Consider the following 23794-nt stretch of genomic DNA (forward strand, 5'->3'; position numbering starts at 1 on the left):
AAAATGGGAACCATCTGTTTAAGGGCCTCCCGGTTGACCAGGCCCGGTTGACCAGGCCCAGTTGACCAGGCCCGGTTGACCAGGCCTGGTTGACCAGGCCCGGTTTTTGAGATCTCGCCTTACCTCTAAATACTCAGTAAAATTTTCGATGTGCTCATATGAGAGGGCGGAATTTTACAAAGGAGGCGAGATCTCGGCAACCGGGCTTATATGAAGAGGCCCTAAAGATAACTTCGAGGGCGGGGAGCAGGGCGGACTAGAGGGCGGGGTTGCCTCGTCCCCAGGGTGGCGAGAGACTGGATCCCAACTGCGCAAAATCCATCATGGCGTAGAGACGAGATGACTGTAAACATGTGATGGTGCATATGGTTTGGTGGTTCAGTTTGTTCTAAGAACCTAAGATATAGTCCCACGTACCTAATGAATAGAGCAGAGTATTTGGGAACCTTGAGTAAGTGGAAATGGCCAGTGTTCGGTGTGACAGCCGCCTTCTTTGGCTCCATGTACACGTTTGGTTTCAACAGGGCCCTAACGGTTCATGCAGGCAGCGGAGAAGAAGAAACGTCAAACTCTGTTGGATTACGAGATCTTTTGCAGAAATGGATCCATAACTTTGTGCAGGGCCCTAAAGGTTCAGAGAAGCCTCCTATAAGTCCGAGAGAGGCTAGCGAAATTTTGCGAAAGAATGAAAAAAGCGTGAACGTGAATATTGGAGCGGTATCGTACTTTGAAACAAACAGTTTTGCTTCCAATACACCTTGTGAAGACCGTGCCAACGAATGGCTGTCATTAAAAACAAATGGTACATCCTTTGGTGTATTCGATGGACACGGTGGCTGGCAGTGTGCAGAAATGGTTAAAAATCGTTTACCTCTCTATCTCGCAGTATCTTTCCTCTCAAAATCTGATTTGACCATCCTGGAAAAAAATCTCTCGAGACATTTCTCAAAAGATGACTTTGTTAGAATTTTACAGGAGAGGTCACCAGCAGTGGAGAACACCTCTCAGAGCAATGTTGGTTATATTTTAAGTCAAAAGCAAGAAGTTTTTCAAACAGGACCAAAGTACTTTATCAAAAGCTTGATAGGGATGCGTTTTGAAGGTCGAATGCCTACTCAGGAATCCCTTAGTTTGGCCTTTACGCAGTTGGATGACGATATTTCCACAGAAGCCATACCAGTGAAAGTTCTTGATGACTCCTTTGTTGCTGGAGCTTCAGGGAGTTGTGCATTAGTATCATACATTGAGGGACAACACATCTTTGTGGCAAACACAGGTATGTGGGCAGACAGTAACACATTACAAGCTACATACTAGGGAAAAAAAACATCTTTTCCTTCCATTTTTTTTACATATGATATACAACTCTGTGTTAAATCGATAGAACTCCTAGTACAATGTCAACCCAAAAGCTGCAACTGAAGGGACTTACCTACAAGTCTGTTGCTAAGAGGGCTGAAAAGCTAATTATTTGTCCGCAGCTTCCCATGGAATTTTGTGTGCTTACGGTAACTACTTGTCAAACATGGCAGGAAAATTAAAATTTTAAACACGAGAAAAAAAAAAAACACCAGCTCCTAAACTTTTGCCTTTTGTTGCAATGTGCCCTTGTCATTAACCTTGCATTGGTTTTATTTCCAGTACCAAAAGTACAAACATTGCAAAAGTGGCTGAAAGAGCTTCTCTTGATGCCTCAAAGCCATGACTTGAGAAGCAGCAAAAGTCTAGTTTTTTACCAAAACCAAAAGGGACTGTTATGTACGCACTGGTAACGTCACTCAATGGCTATCCGAACCATATACGTTTATTATTTTGTTCATGCCATTTATTTTCCGTTGTTAGACTTAGTGTAATTTAATTTTGTTATAGAAACCACTGGTCAAGAAATAAATGTATATGGTTTGGATAGCCATTGAGTGATGTTACTGGTGCGTACGTTACAGGGACTCAGACAGATTATCTAATGAAAGATAAAAATTGCTTACCTTCCTAAGCCACTGCTACCTACTTATCAAGTGTTCAAGACCTTGCTGCATTTTGTTCAAAACATATCCAATCTAATTGCAGGTTTTCCCCTGTCTCTTTTTCTCTTTGAGGAATAGTTAGCATCTGAAAAAATTGAGAGTCAGATCGCCTGTGTTTTCAATTGCTACAATCACAATATAGAAGACCAAGAGATTACAAGGTCTGGGTGCAAACTAGTTTAACTAACTCTAATTTGTGAAGGTGTAGTCTGATCGTCCGGGTGAGTGTAGTCCTGAGAAGGACTGTTGTCGGTGGCAGTGACTGACGTTTCGACAACCTGTGCGGAAGTCATCATCAGAGTCAAGTGAGTGATTGTTGTTCTGCTGACAACAATCACTCACTTGACTCTGATGATGACTTCCACACAGGTTGTCGAAACGTCAGTCACTGCCACCGACAACAGTCCTTCTCAGGACTACACTCACCCGGACGATCAGACTACACCTTCACATGTTACCCCCGGGTTCAAACCATTTACTGCATAACTCTAATTTATTAGTTGTCACTTTTGAGTCTCAACTAATTTTCGAAAAATTCAGCAGCAGTGAAGGATTATGAATGACGAGCAAAACTGAAGTCAAAGTAATTATCACAAAATGATTTTGACTTGTCTGGCCAAAAGTACTATGCTAAATCCACTTGTATCTCTTACTCACAGTTTCATGGTCTTGAAAAAGTATAGTCACAGTAGAAAGAAAAAAATTTTATTCTCGTACCCTTGAAGATTTCTTGGATTTGAATTTGCTGTATATCATGTAAATATTCAGATCCTGCTGTGTAGAGTACTTAGCGCTGGCTTAGAGTAGCCTAGCTATGCAAATGTCAACTGAAAATTTTGTGGTTTTCGCAGTCAGAAGGAGCATTGATTTCTGGTTGTTTTAATTAATATAGAAATTATATATTATGAAAAAAATGTAGTACCAAAACTCACTCAGCAAAAGTGGAGAATTCAGCAACAAAGAATTGATTCCATTTGCACTTGGTTGGTAAATTCAACATCTCATATCCAATGCCCCTATTGGAGATAAAAGCAGATTTCTGTTTACCTTCCAAATGAAAATTATGTGGAAGAATATTTTTGAGGCAACTTACTGTAACTGGATAATTCTGATTCTGTCTCTGACAAAGGAATGGCAGCAAGCATGGTCTTTGTCTGTGAGCAAGCTGTTGTTTAGTCTCGTCATGCAACAGGGGGAGAGTGTTGTATGATGAGACCAAACAATGGCTGTGAAGGACATTACAGGAAGCATGGTATCAAAGCACTTTAGTTTTGTCAACCAGTGGTAATACCATAAAAATAATACTTGCATCTGAGTTTATTTCAGATAAATTAGCAGTTTGTTTTTGCTTTCCAATGAACGATATTTCTAGTGGCATCTTTTGAAAGTAAATTCTCTTTTTCTTTTACAAAAATGCAAACATCATTAATTTTATTTAGCTTCCCATTTCAAACCACCCATCCAAAGTATCTCTTGCATGTGTAGCATGCCTATGTTTTTATGCTGGTCAACACACTAAATATGGTGGTGGTTCAAACCATTTAAAGGGAACATGGATCCAACAAATGTGACAACTTTGATGCCCACTGGGTTTGAAGAACCAAGGTTAAGAAGGTTTTAAGACTTCTTTTCTAATAGACTCATATTTTAGTTCCACCCCTCTTAACCTTTTTGATAGGATTACCCATCAATAAACTCAGTACAGAGGCTTCTTATTCTGACATGTGCTTGATTTATACATTTATTAAAAAGAAAGACTCAAAAGAAAGAAGTATATGTGTAAAACCACAAGAGTGAGGTAAAACTTAGCCCTTGATCTTTTGTACTGCTCTAAAGGATTACAAATTTGGTTGTTACCCGCTTGGTGAATAGAGAGGTGCAACCCTGGGGAAGTCTAATGCTGCATTGATAGAAAAAAGTACAAAAGGCTGAAGATATAGTGTATGATAATTTTTTTTTTGTACACTATTATGTTTATTTTGCACTTTATTTCCCCTTTTTTTAAATGTATATTCTAGGTGATTGCAGAGCAGTCCTTGGAAGTGCAAAAGGGGATGGCTCTTGGTTGGCTACTCCACTTTCTGTGGATCAAACAGCTGAGAATGATGACGAAGTAAAGAGACTTAGGTTAGAACACCCTGGTGAAGCCTTTATCTTAAAGAACAGCCGTCTCCTTGGACAACTACAGCCATTAAGATCATTTGGTGACATTCAATACAAGTGGGATAAAGTAACACATTCGCACGTCCTCACACAGGTGTACGGGGGTCCTATTGTTCCACCAAATATGTACATTACTCCACCTTATCTCACTGCAAGACCTGTTGTTACACATCACTGCTTACAACCCAATGATAAATTCCTTATCCTTGCCACAGATGGCCTGTGGGATGTTCTTAGCAATGAACAAGCTGTTGGGCTGGTTGCTAATTTTCTTCAGCAGGGTGGGAAAGATAAAGAGAATGCTACAGCTCTGAGTGACATCACCGATGCAGGGGATGAAGTTCTGGAACAAAACGCAGCCACTCATCTTATTCGTCATGCATTGGGTGGTAATGATCATGGCTATGTTGCTCAGATGTTGTTGGTTCCAGAGCAATATAGACGTATGTGGAGAGATGATATTACTGTTACTGTTGTGTTTTTTGATTCCGATGTCTTATCCAAGCTGTAGGAGACAGTGGTAAATTCTTCAGTTTTGTGACAAGTTCCCCAGTTACATTGAATGCAATAGAAAAATTCCAACAACAAAACTGGGAACTACAGTTACTGATCAAGAGGAGCTATGCGTTGATTTTTTAATAAACAACTGTAGTACATCTTGTTCTTCTTTTTATTACCCAAAATGTTCATCTTTATTTTAAAAAAAAATTGTCTAGATTTGTCATTCCTTTTTTTGACTTAAGGTTAATGGAGCTTTAAATGTGAACATGATGATGGGGCAGATAGTGATCATGCTTATGTATTATTAATGGTCAATCCTACCTCCTTAGTTTTTATGTTAGTAGACTTTCTGAAGTTTTTTGAAAATTTTCCCAGAGGAGAGGGCCTTATCACAAAATTCCAGTTTTACTGCTAACTAGGAATTTAACTAATCAAGCACAATTAAAAAGTGGCGGTTAAAATATTCACCAAGAAAAAATAAGTTTCGCTGATATTGATCATGTCATCATTTGCATTTGTCAAAAAAGTAAGTTTGATTCTTTAGCAATTCTATGCAAATTTTAATCTAGGGTAAACAAAAAGATGGCACTTGGGCAGAACATGTATAATAATCAGTAAAGAACATTTTAAGTACTGGGAATAGTGTCAGAATTTCTGTGTCTTAAAATTTATTCTTGAACTATGCAGCTAAGTAACCATGTGAACTAAGGCTGCTTAACACCTTTTTAGTTTGAATTACATTTCAATGTACCTACTGTGTGGAGGAAATGTCATATCAGCATCAACATAGGTATGCAAGAGTGTTATTTTGAGATAGGAGGGGGTGGATACTTTAAAACTGATATTCTCATTATTGCACAAGGGAGCAAAACACACACACAACCTGGGACAAATAGTCATGTGATCTATCATTTGTTTCTCTGATTAATGTAAGAAAAATAAACTTCACTAGTGTCACACCAACCATTCATCAGTCTGGGACAAAATGAAAATTGCTGCCCAAAAACCATACCATATAATTCTCTATGATAGGCTAGGTCAAAAATCCAATTTATCCCCAATATACTTGGACCAAAGAAATGTTGGGGGTTCTATTCTCTGATGAAGTGAAATTACAATTATTGCAGCCATAATAATCTTACTCTAATGGCTCTCAAGCAGCACCGCATATGACAAGTAATGGCCCACTCATATTTTATTCTATTTTATTTAGCTTCGCCAGCGGCAGGGACACCGCAACAGCTTGCACCAATTACTGCGGCCCCATTATTGAGGGAGTACTGTTCACACCCAAAAATGTCAAGTTCAAACTTCAAAAACCAAAGAAAACAATATTAGGCATAGAGGTTGAAAAGAAAGGTTAATGTGACTTGCCAAATTTTTCAACCTTACTGAGCAACTGCAAGGCAAATTAAACCATAGGCAGTATGTGATAACATTCAACTCTAAAAATACTTGGACAGTGTTGTTGCCCAGATGCACAACAGGCATGGCAGCATCTTGGTTTTAAGACACAAAAAAAAAACTACAACACATTTAAGGGAGCAGTGTGAATAGTGCTAGCAACAAATCCTGTTATCAAATTAGTTTGTGCATCATATCCCCAGAAATCTGGACCCAGTTGTAAATAGGGCTGATAATGCTATCCAATGGATAAATAGCAAAATGTACTGTGCCATCCTCTGGATAGAGAGTTACTCAGTGAATAGCATACATTATCTAGCCTTCAAACAACAAAGGCCTGACTGGTGAAAGTAACAAGCCTTAAGGGATCTGACTGGTAAGAACAAGATATCCCAACGAATCTGATTTGCACAAGTAACATACCACTTTCTATGACAGGAAGTATTTAATTTTTACCTACATCACTTTTCATTCGAGTATGGTATGTTATCCTGACTAAGAAACAAGGTTACTTATATAGTAAATGCCACAAACCAGACATGGATGACTGCTGTGTATTATTAGTAACTGAAAGAAACATGGACAAGTCCGGTTAAGTTTTTCTGAAGTTTTCCCAGATGAAGTTCATTTGATATCATTTAATTTGGAGGCCAAGTTATGAAAATTGCCAAAAGTGTGTAAACTTGCCTTTAAAAAGGCTAGAAGATGACAAACTTCAAGTTAAAGATTTAGACTTCTATCAAATAAACAAAGAGCATCAAGACTTGAACAACAACAAACAATTCAATGAAATAAAGCACTTTTATTTTTGGAACATTTCCATTGGAAGATGTCTGGATGTATTCAGCAATAAAGGAATAAGAACTGGCTTAGAACTTTGTCCATACAAGCACTGCCTCTTGTCATGAAGATGGTTACACACATTCTTACTGCAGACTGTGATCTACTGTCACAAAGTGCTTCAAGAACTGGTCTGCAAATTGACAAACACTTGTTATGGATAAAGTGATACATTAAGCTAAGCTTATTTGCCTATCTTCAGTGAGATGAAGTATTATTGATCACCAGAAATTAACTGTGCAGAAAATTATCAGAAGCTATTATTCTGATTTGTGTCACTGGTAATGAATGACATGAGTAAAATTACCAGGTTGGGAAGGTAGTATTTGATTTGTCTTATCAAGACACAAATGAGTGAACTTTGCTTAAAGTAACACAAAGTTGCACAAATTATTCAAAATATACTGTCTTCCATGTATCTTTTAATTCATTCACCAGTAAGAAACACTTGGCCTGCCAAGACTCCTTATCACCTTCCCCAACCCAATGCACAAGTGAGATTTCTTGTTTGGAACATTCTTGTGAATGAATGCACTGCACGAAAGAAGAAAAATATCCGTTGCCTGAATAAGTACAATCTTCTGCTATAAAATGTCTGTTGCCTAGCAACACTGACACACTAAAGCTAAGTGCGGAAAATTACATTTATAATTGTATTCCATGTTCACCCATTCCATCACCCTAAATGTTCTTTGCCAATTTCTCAAAATACTTGATAGACGTAATTGATGACCTTATCTTGCTAGCATCAGCACTTTTTCTTGAACCTTGAATGCGGAAAAAAACACTAACTCAAATTAGTTTAGTAGCACTTTGACTGCAAGGTTCAACTGCTGCACCAAATCAAAAAGACCTTTCCTCTAACTCCTGTATCAGTCATTCTCACAACTAAGTACATGTTGCTTGGAAAACCCAAAGGAAGAAACTTGAAGCTTCAATGCCAAGCAGAATTTCTCTATTACCAGAGTACTGTTGCTAGAAAGCACTTCAATCCAATTTATAAGCATCATTGCAGACTTGTTTCATTTGTCAAGACAAAGGTTAGGGGTCTTTTGTCCAGGATAGATCTGCCATATTTTCTCCACAATGTTTTAAGGTTGATGACACTCAGTAGCACTGAACCAATTAATGCCATTGGAATCCATTTCCAAATATGTGATGTGCTTCAAGTATAGCTGGAAGATGAAACCACCTAAATGTGTCATTGAGCAATCTGTCAAGACACATCCACAGTGACTTCCTCTGATATTGCAACTGTGTTGTCTGCATCATTTAAAATGTTTTCATTAACTGCAGTATTGCCAATCACAAGCTGATTAGCACACCAAATGATTGTACGGGTTGCACGTGTGTTTTGTGCCAGTGTCTTCACAGCTGATATTAAGGCCAAGAGTTCTGTGAAGTAATAAAAAAACAAACAAATAAATAACAAAAAAAGGATGGTTTTCATCACATATTTATGATGTGGGTCAACACTTGCAGTAGAGAATCTGGTCTAAAAAAGCCACCTTACAGACAACCTTATATATAGCTTATCTTGGAGACCCCAAGTGAGTGGGTAACCGCCTCACGGTTAGCTCAATTGGTTAGAGCACTGGACTGTTGTGAGGGAGGTCGAGGTTGATGGTTCAAGATCTTAAAATAACTGAGGAGAATGCACTACCTTTCTACAATATTAAGAAATGGATAGACATTCCAGTCTTCTCCGATAAGGACAAATAAACCGTAGGTCCCGTCTCCTGCATCTATTAATTAGTTAATTTGGTTAGGCAGGGGACGTTAAAGAACCCACTCATGAGATTACTGTGATGTGGTCTGGCCTGTTTACTGGGAATTGGGGGGAGGGGGCATCTTCAATTAGGTTTCCTTCGATTGTTTGTAAACTGCTGATGCAGTCTGGCCAAAGTCCCCTGAAAAGTGTTGTGATGCGCATTTGATCATATCCACATGTTAATTTGTGCAATAAAAATATTAAATTATTACTATTATTATTTTTAAGTACAAGACACTGTGGATAGCAGAAAGACAATAACAGTTCATGCTGATCTTCCATCCATCAACAGCTGATATGAATAGTTGTACAATGATTTTATGGCTAGTTCCATACAGCTGGAAGGTAACAAATGGAAGGTAATACCACTATTATCAATTCTATTTGTTCAAGGTTAAAGGCTATTGGCTAGTATTGGTCCTGTAGTTGCACAACCCTTTACATTGTCACCACCTGAACACAGCAAAGTTGTCAAGATTGCATTTTTTTAAAGAACCTTTTCAAGTAACCTGTTCTGAGAGTCAATTCATAAATACTATTTTTCAAAGCCCAATGTTTCCAGCTGATTGTCCTCTAAGAGTATATTTTCTCCAAAAATTGTTTTATGTTCTTGGCATCCGAGACACCCAAGCTTGTTTTTGTTTTATTTTATAAGTGACAATTTTTATTTTACAAAGCAACTTTCGCTTGATAAAGAATTTACCAGATTTCCTGCAATATTTCAACAGTATGTGTTCCTAGCTAACAGTTTCTATCTTGTAGAGCCTCTGACAGGGTTCTTGCACTTTTACAGGACCCAATTTGAGGACTTTCAGGGACTTTTTAGGTCATTTTCAAGGACCTTAGCTCTCAAATTCAAGGACTTTTGGCATTTAACAGGAGCTAATAGAAATAAAAGACATTGCTTACAGGAGAGGATATTCTACAGAACTGTTGTTAGTATATATGACAGAAATTTGGAGGAGTGCCATTGATTCAAATAAAGTTGTCGGTATGGTGCTGGTAGATTTCCAGAAAGCGTTCAACTGTGTCTCCCATAATGTGCTATTACGTAAATTAGAAAGTGATTTTGGAATTAATGGGGTGCTACTCGACTGGCTGCACATTTACCTTGACAATAGAAAACAATATACTGTCCTAAGTGGTAAGCATCAGATCTTAACACTGTTAAAGCTGGAATACCACAGGGTTCCGTTCTAGGCCCGACTTTATTTTCTCTTTACACAAGTGATTTACCTGAAGCTATAACTACTGCGACAACCTACATGTATGCTGATGATACCACCCTATATTGCATTGGCGATTCTATCCACACAGTAATTTCTGAACTTAACAAAGCTTTAGAAGAGCTTCTGTACTGGTGCAAAACAAACTCCCTTGTGCCTCACCCAAAGAAATGAGAAGCAATGATCCTCCATCGTGGAAGATTCACTGGCCCATTGAAAGAGTTAACATTGGCCCAGCACACCATCAAATGGGTTATACACTCTTGTCTATTAGGCATATTGATAGATGATCAACTAAATTGGTCTAAACATGTCAGTGTTGTTAAAAAAGGCTTTGTTGATAAGTTAAACTTGTTAAAACGTAGCAAATTTCTTCCAAAGAATATGTTATTAGACTTGTATTTTAGAGTTATTATGCCATCAATCGTAGAATTATGGAATATCGGTATGGGGAGGTCTCAGAAATAAGGAAGGTTTTAAGGCATTAGAAGCACTGCATTGGAGAGCTGCAAGAATTATCTTTGAGCTACCTTGGGAGATGTCTAATGCTGATGTTATGTAAAAGGCTAATTGATCCCCTTTAGCCTATTATTAAGAACAATGATAACATCAAGCGATATCAACTTAGGAAGAAACTGAAAATTGATGTCCCTCGTTTTAACACCTACTACATGAGGAACTCTGTAGCTCATAGAGGAGCAATAGTTTGGAACACGTTGGTTCCCCAACTTAATGACGATATAGACAATGTTAAGAAATATGCGATTATGGCAAGACGATCTAAGGCTTTGCTACACCTTGAATTCGACTGTATCTCCCCTCAAACATTAACCAGAAGGGAGGCAGATTTTAAGTATAATTAGTGTTAATAATTAGACGATATTAGAGTACCACCTTGTTTTTTAGAATTTTAAGCTTTCATCGTTCTAGACTTGTAAGTAGTAAGTAGTGATATGATTTTAGCTGGGTATATCCTATTTATTCTCTAATTCATTAGTTATCTTACTTAATTATTTAGACATGACCCCACAAGCGAAGTGTTGCTTTAAATACTTATCGTGTATAAATAAAGATTGATTGATTGATTGCTCTTTATTGTTAAATTTCAATAATATGAGCATGCGTGCAGGACCAGCTGAAAAGTCCAACAAGTGTGACTTCTAGCAGGCACATCAGAGTGATCGTGTGCTAGGTAACCAAGCTTATTTTCAATGCACCGATCAGGTACAAAATATAAAAATCCCGTGTCAAACATAATAATTGGACACAGTATTTGAAAGGAAAACTCGTTTTTGCAATTTGTGCTAAAAACTTACACTTTTAACACCGAAAACTAAAAAGAAAAACGTTGACTTTGATTCATCTGTGCTTGTTTTCAATGACTTCTCTGAAATTTTCAAGGACCCAAGTCTGAATTCAAGGGTTTTTAAATCCTTGAAAACAAAAAGTTAAATTCAAGGACTTTCAATGAGTGCAGGAACCCTGCTCTGTGTTTGAAACATTTATTTTAAGGAATGTCCTGTATGTCTACTCTGTTGCATATGCACATATCAGCTGTGAAAAAATGTGATGCTGTTCTGTCTGGCATGGTAGCTTGTGCAAAGGTGTTTAGGATAAAACCACTGTCACCCATGAATTTCCTTGACATTGACCAGTTGAGATTAAGAAAAGTAGAACATAGTGGTATATCAAAATGTATTTACATGACAATACCTGTACTATCTTGATTCCGTACAGAACCATTCAGCCTGCTTCTTGAGCAATTGCTGCTATTTAGTTCCTCCCTCCTACGATTCTGCAATTCTCGAATTCCACTTTGCCACAGATCAACTCCCTCACTAATGCTGACATGGAGAGGAGAATGACGAATGCGTTCAATTCGTCCAACTAGGGCTTCAATCTACATAGTAATTAAATGAGAATTCACAGGTCACACTCCCTTTCATGAAAAATATTAAAAGGCATCAGACAATTTTTCACTAACAGCCACCAATCATGCTAAATACCCCAAATAGATATACATGAGTACAAAAGGATGTATGGAAAAAAGATGGATTTGCTCAGAGAACAACTAAAGAGGAGATCAGTCAATTAATTTGTATGATGATGTAGATGGTCTCCTTACGCCTGGTAAGCCACAGTTAATATGATCATACTTTTGGGTGCTGTATTGTGCAATAGACCTTTCTAGCTAATGCAGCCACATGGTTTGAAATGGGTCAACAACCATTCAAAATGGATGCTTAGGTGTGTGTTGCAGACATCCTATAGACAAAATACTTTCTTCTCTCACTAAAATGTTCACATTTGTAGATAAATCAGCACTTAAAAGACTGCTGTTAGAAGGAAATTAGCAACAAAATGAGGCAAAGTGGCCATTGGAAATGAAGCTTTTAATTGAGAATGTACACAACCTCCAACTGGAAAAGTAAACTTGTGAACAGATGAGGCAAGTTTTCTTTTTTTGCCTTAATTGGTACCGTAAATATCTTTGCAAAATTCAGTAGGTCATTACAAAATATGGTCCTGAAACCCAATAGCACATTGTCAAGGTAAACATGTTCTCAACAGGAGTAACAGTAAGCTTGTCACATGTTAAAGGAGATTCACAGAAAGAAACAGAGCAAGGAAAGGTTGATGCCAAAATGCCCTGACAATTATCATGCCAGAAACGACACACTAAACACTCACTGGAATGCCATCAATAGTGGTTTCTCGTGATCTTACTGTTCTCAAAAATGTGCAAATCGTTGGTCTCATCAGGCTAGCATGCAATATTGGTAATTATGACTGCATTACCATCATAAAAGGGTTGAACATTGATGGAGCAAAACTGTTTTCAGTTGATAAATGCCATGGCACTGTACTTGTTTGGACATACAATCCTAACATGGTTGCAACAGATGCCCCCAATCACACCTGGAAACTAAGTAACATCACGAGACCTTTGTTTGGCGCTACTTAATTCATCCTTTTCTTCTAAAAAATGGCCTTGACATCCTGTGAATGATGTTACATGTAGAATACACGGGCATGAAAAATAAATTGTGAATAACTCGCTTGAAAGACCCAGTCATATAAAATTTCAGAGCAATTAAGGATTGCTGCATGGCTGTCAGTGCCAAGTGGAAGACCTCTCCTTGCCTTATACTTGAGATTGTGCTCTAAAGTTTTAATGAGGTCTGCAACTGAGTCCTTTCTGAAGTGAAAGTGAATTACAAAATCTTCTACATTACTTTAAAGGGTTAATTCTATCTTTAAGTGGCTGAATTTTTCAAGATTACAGATGACGTCTATTAGTGCGCTGCCTTAACAGTCTGTAACACAATAAATTATACATTTTAAAGTGAATGGCAATGAAAGTGCTCCATAAACAGCATCTAAACCTACCGCAGAGCATCCTCATCCTTATGGATGATCAGTGTTTCCACAGTTTAAATGGAGACTTACACAACTCTGTTTAAATTTCACCTGAATAACTGGTCATATTTCTTTTTGAATTAGCTTCCTGTTGGTACCATAATTTCCGGCCGTTTACCCGCAGGTAATCTGTTGATTTTGCCCTTAACACGCACCACTGCGGGTAACAGGGAGGTGCAGGTTATGTAACAATTTTGAAATATACTAGCCGAATATACTAGCCGTTGAATTGAAAAAAGTTCTCACCTCCCTGCATTTCCACTTCTCAAATGAATTTTATTGTATTAACACTGCCACAAAGTGACACGAAAACATGCCGACTCGAGTTTATTTCACGCATAATTAGTTGCGCGACGAACAAATTCTTATCGGCACGTGTGTAAACAAAACCTTGATTGTGACAAAAATAATCCAAGGATATCCGGCGCATCAGTACCAAATTTCCAGTTAACACGAGCTTGAGCTGAAGAGAATTTTCCCGTTTTAAGGGACTTGTTAGGCCCAGGAGAACCGGAGATACCGATTTTTTTTTGGAGAAATCAACAAATTAACATGGCGCTGATCGAACGATTGCTCGAACAAAATGTGGCCATGAATTCGCATTCTGTCAAGTTTGAAACATTGTGAAGTCTAGAGCCTTTGTGTACAAATTTTCTTTGCTTTTAAGGTGGCTCGTACCAGTGTCCTCGCTCGTACCAGTGTCCTCAGGAACAGGTCACTCTTGTGTGACCCGCGCGAGAGAAACGTGCAAAAGAAGCGCAAGATCAAAAGATGAAAATTCAAAACAAAGATGGCGGCGCATGGAATTTTATCTACTTCCGTGAGAAGTTTACCTAAGAGCTTGTATTTGATGTGTTGAGTGGTCACTATGAATGCAGGAGATAGAAACTAAGATGACAAAGACGATTTTCAGAGAAGTAAAGGTTGCTTCACTTCACATTTAAAAGAAATATTCAACCGATATGAAATCTTGCGACGGCGAAAAAAGAAGACCTCAAGTGAAGGATAATCTACCTGAAGTGAAAGAAGACTTTTGAAACTTCAAGGAAAATAACATGATATAGCCAGAAGTCATGTGTAGGATTTTTAAGATGAGCTCGGGAGGCTGTCTTTGACAGCTGTTTAATGATTTTCTTAGCAGTAAACGTCTGTAAACATCAGATCATAGGTGCTCGCACGAGCACACGTAATTGTCAGCGGTAGCTAAAACAGATCATGAGCAAATGTCGATCTTATAGAATCCAGATTTTTAAATGCGCGAGAACGCACATGGAAACTGCTAAACTCACGAAAGCTATTGCATGAAAACAAGTCCGGTGACCCCTTCTTTTTATTGTTCCAATATAATAATAACATCGAAAGGAATCATCAGAAAAAAAAATTAGAAAATTCTACAGAAGGAAATCTGCGGTGTGAAAATTTCCCTTTTTGTAGATTTTCTGAAATTCCGCTCCGTAAAATTTTTTAAAAATCTTTGTGCATTTTCCTTTTCAAGTGCCAAAAGCAATCACTGAAAAAAATCAGGGGGTCACCAGGCACCAGGTTAGTTTTGGAATTATTTAAGCCACAAGCTAAAAAATGTGTCTGAATAAGCCTATGAAAGTGTTGCCATGGAAACTGCTAGTGACGAAATGACACTTATTTCTGGATAACCAATGATTATGTAATTCAACCCCGTAAAAGTGTTCAACTGGCCTTGGTCAGTCTTTCTGTTGTATTCTTTCAAAGTTACAAACCATCAAAAAGATGAAAACCGGTACGAGCCACCTTAAGGTGCAGGTTATCCACCAGTGCGGGTAATCTGTTGACTTTTTTTTTCGCTGTATGCAATACTCGGCCAGTGTGGGTAATCAGCCATGCAGGTAAACTGCCGGAAATTACGGTATACCTTCTTGTTCATTGGTATAACAATGAAGGGCAGGTGCCATCTTTCCATTTCCCAGTTTGGCTGTCTACAAACTTTAAATTAACATATCCAGAGTACACTTTGGTACTAAATGATCATATAGTCTGATCACTGTGGTCTGAAACTTCATTTTCGAAGTAAAAAGAAAGCTTTCCAAATTTTGAGATTTCTTCCACCCAATTAATATAGTTTTTAATTGTTGATGTCTTTCAAAAAAAGGTTTAAACAATTTTGAATACAAAAAGAAAAGTTCACATCAGAGGGAGTTTTCATATCACCCACCCTGGTACTCACCCTCTAGTAGGGTGGAAGTTCCTTGATCAATGGCAAAGGAATAGAGGAAAATCTTCACCGCTCCTCTTTTGGGCACTGGTAAATCTGAACAATGGTCTAAGGAAAATCAGTTCCCAAGTAGTTGCTTTGCCTTTAACTAATGATTGCTAAATGCATATAAATACCTTTGCATGTTCTCGCAAATGCTCCATAATTAGCTTGTCTACTCTAGATGGATTGGGGGGAAGTCTCAGGTTTGTTGCATTTCCAGAAGAAAGTCTTCGTCCCGACCAAAGATGTGAGATTTCAGCCTCAGTCTACTCAAACAAAAAGAAAATTCAGTTACAACGAAAGCAAACTAATTAATCTCACAGGCACAGTTCTTTGCTATGCCTTTTAGCTATAATCTAAATTAAAGATGAGTAAAGGACTGACAGAGACAGATTGATAAACACGTCCAAACATTTACAAAAATAAATGGTAATACTACATTAAAAAGTGTCCAATAAATACCCAAAAGGAGAACCACTAAGTGAAAGCTAAGGCTGTTAAGTACCTTCTTTCGTTCCTTCTCTAGACACCGTAATTGTTCATAACATTCTTCAAGTCTATAGTGCAGTTCACTTGTCAGTGGACTCTTGGTACGATGCAAAATGACATGACCTCCAGAGTGTCCATTTGCATCCCTTGACAAAGAGCTTGGAGGAATATGCTCTCTGCCCGATGTCTGTTTGAGCCATGACCCTCCATTCATATCATAACTTGAACTGAAATGCTTTGGAGCTGAGTGGCTATGAACTGGTCCTGGTGGTGAGGAAGGGGACATACTGGGTGAACTACAATAATGGTGGCCATTGGTTAGATTCAGAGACTGTGGGCGTGGCTTAGGAGAAGAAATGAACTGTGCAAGTCCAGGGGCTGAACCTGGAGAGGGTTGAGAACGACGACTGGAGCCATTACTTGAATAGTAGCCAGATTCTGAAGAGTTCCATCCCTTGCCTCCTGTAGACACATCTTTAATTGGCATGAACACAGTAGGCAAGGTATCCTGTGAACAAAACTGCTGTCCAGTTGGGGATGGGAAGGGAGAGAGTTCATCATTATAACCATTCACAATCGGTGATGTACTTCCAGATGAATTGGTCAGAGAACTTGCTGGAATTATTGGTGTTGAGGGAAATGGAGGGGTAGTTCCCAGTGACGAATTAGTCAAACTTGAAGGTGGGGACAAATCAACTGGTGACAAAGGTGGGGTGCTATGAGCAATCACTTCTGATGACCAAATAGTTTGACCTGGAAAAGAACCAAAGTTTCTAGCTGCTACATTGCTGTGATTGGGTGTTGGTGCAGGAACTGGAATGGGACCATTGGGTGCAGCTGAAAGGGGCCATGAATGAGATGTGACATCAAAACTGAAACAACAAACGAACACAACTTGAGCTTAGATACTCACACACACAGCAATGTTAGATCGCACCACAAAAATCCCCATTGTGTGAGCAACCAAAAACAACAACACATTGTAAATAAGTAATAATCATAATAGTAAATGATTGGGTGGGAGCTTGAAGTGAACAATTAACAATTATCAATACATGCATTTTATCCCATTGTACCTATCATATGATTTTGAGATAAGGGACTACAAACACATTGATTTTCAGTATATCAAGCTGCTAATCGAGGGAATCTGTTACAGATTTAACCACCCTAGAGGCTAATGGCAATATATCATAAAAGCCCGCAGATAACCCATTACTTTTTCCCCCCAAAATCTTTGCTAGAAATTGGGGGTGTGGCTTATCTGCCGGAAAATATGAAAAAGGTGTTGTTAATATCCATTTTCGCATGAGATCCAATACCTGGTTACTAAGCTTTGAATGTTCTGCTCACATTCTTGTTGTAATGCAAAAATCTATAGAAAAACTGTGTTGAATGAAGAAATTCCTGTCCAAAAATACCAGAAAATGACCAATCATATGTCAAAGTTGGTGGAACTCATTATATTAAAGTGCTAAAATTGTGGGTGACACTTGGAAGTATTTTCCGTTGCAATGTTAATGATGAGTTTACATTTGACGAACAGTGGATGAAGAAGACTTCTCAAGACTTGACTTTGGATTTCTTTTGATTTCTATCAAAAAAACTTTTTTTTCCAACATTCGAGCTGCTAAATTCAGGGTGTGGCTTATCTGTGGGTGCAGCTTATCTGCTAGCGTTTATGGTATCTTTCCTTGTTAAAAGGTGGTAGCACCCAGTAGCAAGTTAAAGTGAATCTTGTGTTCTGATTAACTGCCCAAGCAGGCAAGCGGAGGATTGCCCGCTTTCATTCAACGCAAACAAAAAAAGTTTATGGAGTGGACTTACAATGTACATATAAAACAGGAATTGAGAAGAAACAGGCTCATGATTAGTTATTGGAAGCTTTCTCTACAACCCTGTATTTAGTCGCTTATGATCCATGTAGGTCATGCACATGGGAGGGGGCATCTGTATAATTTCTTCTTCATTTGTTGTAAACTGCCGCTGGCAGTCTGGAAAAGTCTCCCGCACAGTATTGTCAAGCGCATTAGAACACTGCACGGAAATGCGCTATAAAAATTGTTATTATTATTATCAACATTTTTACAGTTTAAGATACTATCATACTAATTTAAAAAAAAAAGATTCTAAGAGTTACCATACCTATCAGGATGTATGAGAGAAAGAGGTGAGAATGGCTCTACACCTGGATTTGGTTCCTCAATGCTTGTAAAATTAAAAATGCTTTCATCTTCCAGAACTTTAGAAACAAGGTGAAAAGCTATGTGATTGTTAGATTGAGGGGTTGTAGGTGTCCTAGGTTCTTCTTTAGGGATTCCACTGCTACTGGCATAATCTATACCATGTGGACCTTTCATGTATGGCTGTGTGACAATCACATTGTGCCTTGCAGCTTTCAAATTGGTGATGTTTCCACCAAGATTAAAAACCTAAAGAAGGCAAACACAATTGGGTTACTCAAGCTTATGGAGGCAACCCTTCAGAAATAAAATAAAATGTTTTTTTTTTACCATGGATGGAACACAAGCTGACAACTTATATTTTCCAAGCAAAGAAAACACTTATATGTTTCCGTTAGCATTTTTAATCTAAAGATTTTTAACACTCCTAATTTTCAAGATGCATCACAACCATAAGGAGCAAATATTTTGTCAAGCCACAACTAATTAATAGGTTGAAATTTGTGACTCAAATTCCCTCAACAAGACCTATTTCTGTGGTTCCTACTGATGCCCTTGTCTTCTTTTAAATTCCCAACAAAAAGAAATCTGTTTCTTTAAGTAAGAGAAAGCCTAGGACATTCCCTGTGACCTCTATTTTTGTGTTGCCTTTCCACCTCTTTCTAATGCAGAGCATGGGCACCAAAGTTGTCTATACACCGCAGGATAGGTGTCATTGCTGCGGATGGTGCAAATGATTAGTCTCACATTTGCATTTCACCGCTGCAGCCATGTATCGCTGGCTTACACATGATGGTAACTGAAGGAAGGAAAGTAAACTTAGGTTCTCTGATGAATTATTCATAACTGATGATTCCCTGATCACACCAAAACACAATGCAAAAGAGCACTGCCACTCCTAACTTGATTTAAACCTGCTTGTGTCCTACATATAGTTAAGAGTTCACTGAGGTGCAACCTCAACTGCCACAGGAAATTGTAGATGCTTGGTGTAGAATCAGAGAAATTACAACCTTCCTGTGGTATTAAGGTGAAGATGTTTGATAAATCTGCTGCCAATGTTTTTATTTGGTGATTTATGTGACCACAAACTTTAAATGATTTTGTGTCTGGCCCAATTATAGACTCAAAAAAAATGTAAGAGTATGTTCACTTGTGTAAAGTTGGGTGACATAGGAGGAAAGTGTTAATTTTTTTCCTTTGAAATAGGATTTACCTTTGGAACCTCTTGGCTAGAAATTGGACAATAAGGTTTTTTGCATTGTTCAGACTCAATCTTTCCTGTTTCTTAAACTTTCAGCTGCAGGTACAGTCTTCTCTTTTGGGGTTTTTAATGGCCCTTGTTATCACTGCATAATTGAATTTCCACAAGAAGTTAGTTCTTGAATCATCATTTGTTTTGTGTCTAACTTGCTTGATAACTTGGGCTTCTTGAAAGGCCACAGTTTTAAAATACCCTGCCATCTGCACCAATCTTCCTATATTGTTACTGTGTAGGCACTGATTACAACAGTGTAAATGCAAGTTTGACTTGTCCCCAAGTATAGCAAATAGGGTCATAGCCAATGTGCTCAAGTCATTTTCAAATGTTTGCAGAGTTGGTGATAGACTATAACTAAAAACTGATGATGAGCACACATTAAGAAAGGGGCTGTTCTGCCATCTCTTTGAAAATATTTCAAACAAGTTCTTACCAGCTCAAACAAGCAATCCATGAGTAGAAAAAGGGTACAAACCATGACAACTGATATGAAAAGTACATTTACTTTGCCAGAAAACTTTGACAAGAACAGTTTACATGCTGACAACAGCAAGATACTACATGATCAGGTTAGGCGTAGACATCATGCACCTTCACATGATGTTTATGAATGTAAGCTTCATCAGTGCCAGCAATGTTGAAAACAATAAAAAAAATGCAATATATTTGAGGATGCTATACAATCATCTGTACATGACCATGATACTTAAGTAAAAATAAAATATAGGGGAAATCAGATCTCGTGTTGTCATCACAATTACAAACATGTTGATTGTGAATGCCACGTGTTGCAAGGCCATGATAAGGAACCAGCAAGATTCCAGAGAACAAGTTAAAACATCTTTATCAGAAAATCAAAAAACTAATCGAGGCGTTTCTGTCGAAAATAATTTTAAATCAAATTCCACTATTGAAACAACAATGCCATCACTCTATTCTCATTTAGGAAGCCCAAGTAAAGGCTGCAATATGGCCTCTTGTTTGTAACTGACCTGCAGGCATGACTGGAGAATAATGCCCTATCACTTAGCCAATAAGGGCACACTTCATATCAACCACAAGCACTAACCATCTAATAAAAGTTGTTAATACAACAGAGCATGTTGTTGATAAACAAGTCTACAAAAAAGTAATTGCCATTTGACTCAAATGAATCCGAGTGGACAAATCCAAGAGGGGAAAATTACTCCTGAAAAATCTCTCTCCAAGTGGAAAAGGCCCTAAAGAGGAAGATATTCAATGAAATATCCAACAGCCTTTTGATCCAGTTGTGCAACTTGCCGGACTTCGAAGTATAACAGCTGAACTCCAGATACCACACAAAAAAAAACTAGCGAATACCACAAAGTTAAAACTTAGACGAAGTACCCAAAATGAAAATTGTTCAAAGAAAGTAGATGATATTTACAAATGGATCTCTCGCGTTCGGGTTCGCCGAATCTCTAATTGGAATGGCAATGACCATGACACGAAACGTATACTAAGTAAAATTATTGCTAAAATCCGGTCGGAGCTAACTCCAAGATGAGTATATTATTCTACCCACAAAAACGAAAAACTCATTTTTGAAATCGTTACGCCAGGTGAATCAAATTGGAGAAAGAATACGTCTCAGGGCAAATCCACACTGAACGGACGATCACAACAGCTAGTGGCCCGGACACTATTTTTCTCAAAGAAATAACTTTATCACAAAAAGTAACAACGCCTTTTCATACGTGAAAACAATAATTATTGCACTAAAATAAGGAAATGGCAATGCCGGTGAGTGAGTAAACTTGAAGGCAGCTATCGAGCTGATCAAAGCGTGCTAATTCTAGCATAGGCAAACGCTTATATTACCGTGTTTCGAAATTGTAAGAATCCAATTACGTTATTTTTTTATATAGCTGTTAGTTTCTATGTTGAAGAAGGCAATGGCACATACAAACTGTAATTTTCAACATTTTTCAACTAGTGAAAGTTGAGGAACCTTGGATTGTTCATGCACCGTTACTTGTTTCTTTACAAACATCGACCCCGAACGGAGCCAAGCGGCATTGGTTTAGCTTACGCTCTGACCCGAAAGAAGACGCTTCGCTTCTCAAATCATGTCACTAGGAACAGTTGTGTTTTCAAAAACAACGCAATTCAACTCCGAATATCAAATGAAAGAAAAACCCAGTATTTACCCTTGATTGTTGTCCTTCGATAGTTGTCCATGTCCTGTTTGAGTGACCCAATGTTGAATTCAAGTTGGAAGGTACAAACGGCTTGGCAGCGGGGTTCGGGACAAACTGGTAACAATTCCGAAAAAGGTGTGAGAACTAGAATTAATACTTAAGAAATTGTGCAACTCTAAAAACTGCAAGAAGGAAGGAAAATATTAAAAAAAAGAGAAAATAGCCAGTTTCTGTATGCTAACGCTCTAAGCGAGAGTGGTACAATGGCTCCCTCGTAGTTTGCATAAAAAAAAAAACAGTTCCCAGCCGTATCAATGAGACAGTCATATAAACCTACAATGCTGGCACCAACCTTTCCCTTATCTTTCGATGTTTCTTTCCCAATTTCGCACAAAACTGCATCTTTACGTTCATTTTGCCCATGGTCTGTCTGGGCGGAAAACGCCATTATTTCTCCATATTACAAACCTCCAGAAATCTTCTCGTTCTCGCCGGGAAATCGATTGGTTGAAAACAGGCACGTCATTTAATTCCGCCAATCAAAACCTTAGCCGATTAGTTCACCGTTCTTTGAGGGTGGGGAGGGTAGGAAGTAGGGGTAAAGAATAAATCACAGCAAGGAAGATACAAAGAATCAAAAGCAAATCAATTAACGGTAACCGCTGGATTTTTTTCACAAAACTACATTCCCTGAGCATGGTACTTTTTAATAAAACAACAACAACAAAAACAGCGAATAGAAAATTACAGCTTCGAAGTCCAATAAAAATCCTTTTTTGTAAGCCGAAATTTTTTGATGAAAGAATTACTTGAAATTACAATACGACCTGGTTGGCCCAGTTTATTTCGCCCATCGGGAAATTGGTAATTTGATTCCTTATGTTAGTTTTGAGACTCCAGGGATTCAAGGGGACAATAGAAAGAAGAAGACCTTCCTATGTCAAAAGTGCGCGATAGGAACTGTCGTTCTCCCTTCGCAAAGGAGGGCATTCCGAGCTTTGAATATCGTTGCTATAGAAATAGCGTTCGTCTAAACTTCATAGAACTATACAAGTAAGTCGACATGGAACGATTAAAAACACAAAAAATGGAGAAAGAAAAATAATGCAGAAAACTTGACAAAAACTCCAAATTCACCATTGGATCTTGCTAACCTTAACGGAAAGCTTCTTTGTAACCAAGGTTACTAAACAAAAGGTCTAGGGTAACCCGTGGACTGCTTCATCGAGATCAGTCTATCGAATTAAAATCGGGAGCAGGTTTCTTTCTCAAGAAAGTACATTCCTAAGCATCTTAGAATTCGTGGCGGATTCCCCTTCTCCTATAGACCAAAAGCTTCTCATAAATTCATGCGAGCTGAGACTCCAACCATAAAGATCTTGTACATGGTCATTACCCGCTAACTTCGCCCTGGAAATATTGCCCTTTATCTACCTTTCTCGACATGGGATAAACTTGAACACCTCAGTTTGCTAATAGTGACACTCGGAAAACGTGGAAAACTATTAATGAACTAACTTGTCGTAAATCAAACAGAACAGTTATAAATGAAGTTGAATATTGTGGCCAAAAAGCGGAGAGCTAGTTGGAAGCTGCGGAGATCTTTAATACATTTGTCTTGGAAATCGGTACAAATCTTAGTAAGGATGTTGCAGAGGCGGCCGTTAGCTATTCCGAATTTCTAATCGAAACTGGCAAACTGTTTTCCTTTTGTGAAACCACCCCTGCACATGTTTATTCGCTTTTATCGAAACTTTCCAGAACTAAGGCAACTGGCTCCGATAATGTCCCCGCCAAACTTCTGAAGGAATGCCCCGATTTAATCTGTGAGTCAGTATCGTTGATATTTAATCAATCATTTAAAACAGGTGTATTTCCGAATGATTGGAAAAATGCTAGAGTCTCCCCTCTCTACAAAAATTCGGGCAAGCGCAATGATCCATCCAATTATCGCCCCATTTCAGTAATTCCTAGCCCTGTAGTAGCAAAAGTTTTTGAGTGGATAATCTATGATCAACTGTATGTCCTTCTTACGAAGTATAATCCTCTTTCCAAACATCAGTCAGGTTTCCGTTCATTACACTCGACAGTTACGGCTCTACTCGAGGCAACCGATAGCT

General features: G+C 38.2%; 2 protein-coding genes across 2 annotated transcripts; one reads left to right on the forward strand and one right to left on the reverse strand.

Moving 5' to 3' along the window:
• The first annotated feature begins 302 nt into the window (after nucleotides 1-302).
• Nucleotides 303-5443, forward strand: LOC111331061 (pyruvate dehydrogenase [acetyl-transferring]-phosphatase 2, mitochondrial). The gene is made up of 2 exons (XM_022936092.2): nucleotides 303-1276; nucleotides 4043-5443. The coding sequence occupies exons 1-2, from the start codon at nucleotides 421-423 to the stop codon at nucleotides 4696-4698; spliced, it is 1512 nt and encodes a 503-aa protein (XP_022791827.2). The 5' UTR covers nucleotides 303-420; the 3' UTR covers nucleotides 4699-5443.
• A 1431-nt stretch (nucleotides 5444-6874) lies between these two features.
• Nucleotides 6875-22186, reverse strand: LOC111331065 (uncharacterized). Its single transcript, XM_022936095.2, has 7 exons — nucleotides 22027-22186; nucleotides 21684-21788; nucleotides 18214-18500; nucleotides 16085-16940; nucleotides 15714-15845; nucleotides 11643-11829; nucleotides 6875-8327 (listed from the first exon to the last, which is right to left on the reverse strand). Exons 1-7 carry the CDS (start codon nucleotides 22120-22122, stop codon nucleotides 8149-8151), a joined length of 1842 nt encoding a protein of 613 aa, XP_022791830.2. The 5' UTR covers nucleotides 22123-22186; the 3' UTR covers nucleotides 6875-8148.
• Between the last annotated feature and the right edge of the window lie 1608 nt (nucleotides 22187-23794).

Source organism: Stylophora pistillata, chromosome 12 (assembly GCF_964205215.1).
Source record: "Stylophora pistillata chromosome 12, jaStyPist1.2, whole genome shotgun sequence".
Taxonomy (NCBI): domain Eukaryota; kingdom Metazoa; phylum Cnidaria; class Anthozoa; order Scleractinia; family Pocilloporidae; genus Stylophora; species Stylophora pistillata.